General features: G+C 41.6%; 2 protein-coding genes across 2 annotated transcripts in view; both read right to left on the bottom strand.

Annotated features, from left to right (window-relative positions):
* Positions 1–6,452: 6,452 nt before the first annotated feature.
* LOC143040841 (zinc finger BED domain-containing protein 5-like) lies at positions 6,453–7,418 on the bottom strand. The gene is made up of 2 exons (XM_076212279.1): positions 6,901–7,418; positions 6,453–6,849 (listed from the first exon to the last, which is right to left on the bottom strand). Exons 1-2 carry the CDS (start codon positions 7,416–7,418, stop codon positions 6,453–6,455), a joined length of 915 nt encoding a protein of 304 aa, XP_076068394.1.
* An 11-nt stretch (positions 7,419–7,429) lies between these two features.
* LOC143040839 (zinc finger BED domain-containing protein 5-like) overlaps positions 7,430–7,812 on the bottom strand; it is a 1,925-nt gene continuing 1,542 nt past the window's right edge. The window contains exons 2-3 of the mRNA XM_076212278.1: positions 7,702–7,812; positions 7,430–7,660 (exon numbers count right to left, since the gene is read on the bottom strand). The exon at positions 7,702–7,812 is cut by the window's right edge and continues 405 nt beyond it. Of these exons, the coding sequence (XP_076068393.1) occupies positions 7,430–7,660; positions 7,702–7,812 (342 nt within the window). The remainder of the gene's footprint in view (positions 7,661–7,701) is intronic.

The following is a 7,812-nucleotide window of genomic DNA, read 5'->3' as shown; positions in this document are numbered from 1 at the left end:
GAAAGAAACATGGAACTGTTTTGTGTAGGTCATATGGTCTCTTGCTGTCTCCTCCATTCTTATGCTTTTATGCTCCCCATTGAAAGTAACATCAACTTCCGGATTCCCAGCCTGCTTCACATGACTACGAAAGCAATGAAGATGAGTTTGCTGTTCACGTCTGTCTTGACATATGTTCAACCCCTTGGCTTCCGAGGGGTGCCACGGTAATCAATAAAGTACGTTGACGGCAGGCGGAATAGAAGAATAAGCACCACCCGGTAATTAAGGGGTTAATCGAGATAAGTTTAAGCAACTTTACTGCAAAGGGGTGCCACGGAAGTTAAAAATATAGACTTGTTTTATCATTGATGTCAGTGACACCCACCCGGAAGAGAAGGGGTAATGAGAATTCTTAACCCCTTCCATACGGTGCCGCACACGTAGGCGTCATGGGGAGCGAGTGTATTCGCGAGGCTGCCATATCGGCGTCTTGATTATATTTATTGTAGTTGCCCCTCCATAATGACATTCTTTCTAATTCTTTTGTAATCGCATTTTCTATGGTTATCAAAATTCACGGGTGAAGAGAGAACGATCGATATAAGCGGTGACTATATTTTATGATGCGAGTATTATTACGACACGTCGTACGGCTGGCATTGGCTGCTGCCACCGAGATCTAAGTCCATGACGCCTACGTGTGCGGCACCGTATGGAAGGGGTTAACGGTCATGATTTCGCACATTTGCCCCTGCAATACGCTGACGCGTGTAGTGTATACTTTATTTTGATCAATACCAAATAATTCTGTAAAGGTGAGAGATAGAATTTGGACGTAATGGCTCCTCGACTGATCAAGATCTTCTTTTGTCCCTCAAATAAAGGAAATGTCTGGCCAAAACAATATATTCGTAATGTGTTTCACTGTGTTGAAGACACTGTTGTGTTGTACATTCGTCTGCAAGTCAGGGTGCCTATTCGGACTAAGAATTTTATTTATACCATAAACTTTCACTTTAACAACGTACAGATAATGCATAAAAACATCGCATGAAGTAATATAACATAAGAAATTAAATTACTAAGTGCAACTAAATAGACACAGCAAAAAATGCTCCACTCCTTCATTTCGGAAATGTACTCTGAAAATGAGAAAATGGTATGGCGTCAGCCACAACAATATCACAATACAAGGTCTTGAACGTGTTTGACGTTAATAACCAGAACAGAATATGTAAAGTACTCCATTGAAGTGAAAAGAGTAACTTAAAAATTTGGAAAAGAAATCGTAAATGTACGATCTACCTCACACTTAGGGATGATTGATGAAAAGCAAGACATGATCACACTAAACACAAATTAAATATGATAGTTATTCGTCGTACTGGACACAACTGAAATAAGGTGAACATGAAAGCGAACACGGTACAACGGAATCAAAGTTAGTACTGAACACAGCTTACATGGTAACAGGAAAAAATACGTTCAATTATGCAGAAAATACCTTGGGGGCAAAAGAAGTCCAGGAAAAATATAGTTAAATAGTAAACATTAACAAATATCGCAATTGAACATTAAAGAGGAAAAGGATTTTTTTTTTAATTATGTTAGCGTAGGAAGGACCGAAAAGGAGCAGGTTGTAGATAACAGTCGATCCAAACTCTCGAAAAATATTTTTCTAAATACTTTCCTTGTCCTCGAGGGCAGATCTAGAAAAGGAACATACATCAGCGTTCTCAGAAGAAGGAATTATATTCCTTAAATCTTTTCGTTGTGCAGCCGAAAGGAATATATAAGAACGAGGTTGTCAAAATATTTGCTTTCTTTCTTTCGCGCTTACCTTCTTCCCCTTTTTCGTTTTTTAAAATTTTCATTTTTTCAATAAACTATGTTTACGTATTATTTCCGTTTCATTCTCCAACTCGAAGTTCCTGTCATATTCCAATCTGTCTATACAAAGGTCTTTTTCCTCCTTACAAGGGAGGTAGCCAAGTCACCACTCTCACTCCAATCCATTCCACTCTCATCCGTCACCCTTTCTTTCCTCTAATCTTAGCTTCTCATGGATGACAGGTCACCCGCTGTATCCCGCCCACTGCCCTTGGTCAGAAGCAATGGAGTAAAACACAGCACGTCTACAACAAGGTAGCTTTGTCGTGAGACGATGCTCATGTGTCTTTGTTTGTGTTTATGCCTTTGTGTTGCGGGTCGGACGCGCCGACCTCGGGTCGCGCGTCCTCGCGCAGCTGGCCACGCCCTCAAGCCAGGTCGCGTCGCCGGGTCAGAGTGTGATTGGCGCAGGTCAATTTGCACACGACCCGTAGCGACTGCGATTGGCTGGGGTTTGCACACGGCCTAATCGGCATAGCGCTCATATCCCACAACACAGGCAGACGCGCACTTCTTCGGCATCGCCCTTACAGTGAGTACCATCTTCTTACCTTGCCCTAGCTAACAAGTGTATTATAGAGTTAGATATTTTGCCTCCGTGCACACGCACATAATAAAAGTACAGAAACAATAGTGTTTTTGTCAGCCTACACACCCACGCTCGGCCAAACCTAACATAGCTTCACTTAATTGGTGACCCCTCCTCTCCCTCCCCTCATGCATAAAAAGAGAAGATGGGGAGAAAAAAAGAAATAAGAAAGAAAAAAAGTCCACGAGACTATAAAAATAATCGAGCAAGTGGGTCTGCCCCACACCTATCATAACTCTAACTTCCTTCCATTTCATTCTTTCCTTACACTAAACCCCCAAATCCCCCCTCCCTCCCTCTCCCCAATCTTATCTATCCTGCCCTCTAACTAACCCCTTGGGGCTGCGTCAAAATAACATTCAAACTTATCCAGTCACTACCCCTCACCATCCCCTCCCTTCCTTGTATCACAGTATCATCTATACACAGCTCTTCTCCAGTCATCCCTATCTCCTGCCTTCTCCCTTCTTTGCTCAACAGACATTCCCCTCTTGATCAACTCCCCTTTCACCTCATCCATCCATCTCATCTTCGATCGTCTCCACAATTTTACTCCATCCGCCTCTGGCTTCCATACCTCTTTTACTAATCTTTCATCACTTAACCTTTCCATGTGTCAAAACCATCCCAATAATCTTCCATCAACCCTATCTGCCATCATCACCTTTTACCCACATTTATCTTCAACATTCTACTCTCTTACACCTTCCCTAACTCCGTCACTAACTCCCTTAAACCCATTCTGACCCTGCCACAACCGCAGTGTCGTCAGCAAACAGCAACTGACTCACCTCCCACATTTTTCCATTTTCTTGAACCAAGATAAGAGGGAGGGAGGAGGGTGGAGGGGAGTGGAATATATAGGAAATGGAATGGGTGGAAGTGGTTTCTATGCCATTTTCTTTTTGGCTACCCCCCATGTAGGGGGAAAAAGCCTTTGGTATATGTATGTATGTGAACCATCTCCATTCTCCTACCCATTACCCTCACATTTACCTCCCGCACCACCTCATCCATGTACACATTGAACAGCCATGGCGACATAACACATCTCTCTCGCAGTCCCATCTTTACCTCAAACCACTCGTACCCTCCATTTACCACTCTAACACAGGCTCTACTACTCTAATAAAAACTCTTGACAACTCTTAAGAGCTTTCACTCCATCCCATATATCTACAAAACCTACCACAGTGTCTTCCTGTCTACCCTATCTTAAGTCTTCTCCAAATCCATAAAGCACCCTCCCCCCCAAAAAAAAACATACCTTCTGCTAAAACTTTCTCATATATCTGTCTTACCATAAAAATCTAATTCACGTTACCCCTACCTTTCCTAAATCACACTGTTCCTCACCAATTACTCCCTTTGTTCCCTTCCTAATCCTCTCAATTAAAACCCTCCAATATGCCTTCCCAAATACACTCAACAAACAGAGCCCTTTGAAACCACTACACTTACATTTGTCCCCTTTTCCATTGTAAAATGGAACTATACAGGTACTCCTCCAGTCTTCCTGTATTCTACCCTCCCTTGGGCACACACTAAACAACCTCATAGGCTAGCCCACCATTACTGTACCTCCCTTCTTCAGACACTTCACATGACGCCCATCTAACCCAGGTGCCTTACTTGCTTTCATAATTTTCAAAACTACTTTCACCTCATCTTTTCTTATTTCTCAATTTCCCTCTCCCATCACTGTCATTTTCTTAGCACCTCCCAATGACACCACCAATCCCTTCCTATCCTTCTCTACATTCAACAACTCTAAAATACTCTGCCCATCTTCCTCTTACCGCCTTCTCTTCCGTTAATATCTAATATCTGTCCATCTGCGCCTTTTATATTTTCTTCTCTACTTGACTCACCTCCCCTTCCTCTCTTAACTTCCTTCCGAAACATATTTTCAATACTTTAAGGAAATTCTGTCATACTCCTTCCCGATATTACACCGCTCTCTTTTATGCCTTTTTTTTTAACATCTCATAGGTTTCTCTCGCCCTACTTTGTACCCAGTCCCTGAATGCTCGTTTCTTCTCTTCTACTACCTTCTTCGCTTCATCATCCCACCACTCACTACTTTTCCTTCTATTCCCTCTCATCATACTTGTTCCAAATACCATATTTGCACACCTTATCACTCTCTCCTTGAAACACCCCCATTCCTCCTCCACTCCTACCTCTACTCTATCCTTCACCACCTCCCATACTTCTCAGTTTTTCCTGATGATCATGTTCCTCTTCTTTCTCAATTAAATAGTTTACTCTAAGCACCTCTCTACCTTCTGCCCTTTTCCTCTTTCTCCACCTATCCCCAACTCTCGACTTACCTTCCACCAAAAAATTATCTGATATTTCCCCACTCTCTCCCCTAAGAACCTGCACATCCAGAAGACTTCCTTCTCTTCTCCTAGATATCACTACATAGTCCATTACAGCCTTATCAACCACCCTTCCATCCTCCACCCTCTACCATGTGTACTTATGCTTGACCTTTATCCTAAATACTGTGTTACCCATCATCAGCTCTCTAAACACATTTCCACCATTAACTCTCCACACTCCCCAACCACTTCCTCTAATGCATTCCTAATTATTACATAATTTTGCTCTAGCCTATCCTTACCTCAAATCTACATACGTCTCATACAAGTTTACAACTAGGAATAACCCGAGATGAATATTACTTGTACACACATTTTTGGCATATATATATGTATATATATATATATATATATATACATATATATATATATGTATGTATATATGTATATATATATATATATATATATATATATATATATATATATGAGAGAGAGAAATGGGTGGGGAAGGGCAAACGAAGATGTGTTGGGAATAGAGTTTATTGCCCTAACGTTTCGACCAACTTGGTCTTCTTCAGAGGACATGTTGCATTACAAAGGATCACAAGTCTTATACTCGCAGCGAGGGGGAACCCGGCCAGCTGTGAGTGGATGTGTCAGGTCTTGTCTTCGGCTAATGATTTAATTATTAAGACACTTGTTGTAATATTCCTTATTGACGGTTTGACCCTGAGGAACCCATTCAACGTGAATGAGCCCCTGGGAGTCCAAGAAAGGAATGACCATGGCCTTCTCTTGCGACCTGCTCATCTTTGCCTTTTTGGGTCTGGGGGAGGTCGCGTGCTTCCACTGGACACTGACGTTTGCTCTCAGGGTCGTAGGTGAACACCCAACTCTCGTCGCAATTCACTACCTTATACAGGAAACCTTAATCAGCCTCTATCATTTCGAGAATGTCAGTGCAACATTCCACACGAAACTGCCTCTGGTCGTCGGAGAGGATCTTTGGTACGAAAATGGCACAGAGTTTGTGGAACTTCAGATCTTCGATCAGAACTGTCTCTACTGTTCTAATATCAACAGCTTCAGATATCATCCTCACAGATATTCGACGGTCTTGCATCACTAATCTTTGCACTTCCTCAATGTTTTCCTCCTTTCGTGCACTTTTCGGTGCTCCAGATCTGGGTTCATCCTCAACCTGTTCATTTCCTTAAAAATATGTTAAACCACCGATAAAAACTTGCTTGGCTCATCTGTTCATCCCCATAGGCCTCCTTTAACATTCCATTAGCTTCTTGTTTGGTTTTCTTAAGTTTAACACAAAATTTGATGGCGTAACGTTGCTCCATCTTTTCCTGCATCTTGACAATTGTTCACAGATCTGCAAACCGAATCAGACTGGTTTCACCACATTCACCGCTGCACTCAGACCTACAAACATAGAAAGTTACCAGTTAGTCATTTTATAGAACAGTGGTTCTTAACCTTTTCATTACCACGCCCCCCTACGAACTACTATTTTTTTCACGCCCCCTTGCATATATAGGTAAATATTATTCTCTAATTTAAAAATAGAATAGAAACGGCAATGTCTTTTTAGTCCATTTATTAAGTATAAATTGCAATAATTTGATATTTGACACTTTCGAATAGGTACATGATTAATGAGATATTTGGCACTGCTTCTTAGCTACCAGATCTAGAATACGCGGTCGAATGCTCGAGAGTGCACAACGCAAGTCGCCTTCAACGTTGAGGCGGTTTCTGTACTTAGTCTTGATAGAAACGAGCGTGGAAAATGCCGTTTCACACATATATGTGGATCCAAACATTGTTAGAATCCGAAGAGCCTGGTGTGAGGTCAAAGGGTAAACATGAAGGTATTTGACCCAGAAAGTCTCCAAATCCATATCTTTGAAGTCTTCTTTAGCTGTGGAGTCGAACTTCAACTCTAGGAACTCTTCTTGGACTTCTTCAGCTACATCAGCTACTTCACATTGAAATGGATTCCTGATGAATTTCCATGCTTCACGCTTGTCGTCTGTATCTGGGAAGTATCTGACGAATTCCGATTTCAAGTCAATTAGATGAGTGATTATTTGCTCTTACTCAGAGTCAGCGAGAGCCGTATCTAAGTTTCTAAAACTGGCTACATTTCCCTGTAGAACTCGACATTTCCAAAGATCGAGTTTGGCCATGAAGGTACGAATGGTGTCATGGTGCACGAGGATATTGATGTTTTTTCCTTGTAGTTTGAGGTTCACAGCATTCAATGCCTCAAAAATATCCACCAGGTAGGCTAAGGTTGCATGAAAGCCTTCAGACTGAAATTTGTCATAAAGGTCTACTTTCTGCTGTGAATCTAGAAATATTTCTACTTCTTCTCGTAACTCATAAAGCCTTCCAAGCATATTTCCTTTTGACAACCATCGCACGTTCGTGTGAAAAAACAAGGCTTCATGTTCGGATTCCATATCCTTACACAGCAGTTTAAAAAGACGACTGTTCAAGGCTCCAGCTTTGACAAAATTGACAATCTTGATAGCCACATTCAAGACGTCCATCATTTCAACAGGCAAAGTTCTGGATGCTAAGGCTTCCCGATGAAGTATGCAGTGTGTACTCATTACGGAAGGATTTATTTCACCTTTGTGACAAACCCAGACCGTAAACCACGCATGGCTGGTGCTCCATCAGTACACACTCCTACCAGCGACTCCCAAGAAAGCTGATTTTCCTGGAAAAAATCTGATATAACATCAAAAATAGCTTCTGCTGTTGTGAAACTTTCCATCGGGTGACAGAACATAATTTCCTCTTTTATATTATTGCCTGATACAAAACGAGCATACATCAGAAGCTGAGAACACTGAGCGACATCAGTCGTTTCATCACAGGGGAGGCTCTTACTTGGTCGAGAGTCTGAACTTTGATATCTTGAGATAATTCATCTATCCTTTTCTTGACTGTATCATTTGACAGAGAAATCTGGGAAAGTTTATTTGCATTATCTTTCCCCAA

Source organism: Oratosquilla oratoria, chromosome 29 (genome assembly GCF_046742065.1).
Source record: "Oratosquilla oratoria isolate Oo_2021 chromosome 29, ASM4674206v1, whole genome shotgun sequence".
NCBI lineage: Eukaryota > Metazoa > Arthropoda > Malacostraca > Stomatopoda > Squillidae > Oratosquilla > Oratosquilla oratoria.
The sequence above is the reverse complement of the archived record's forward strand: the minus strand, read 5'-3'. Positions and strand labels throughout refer to the sequence as shown.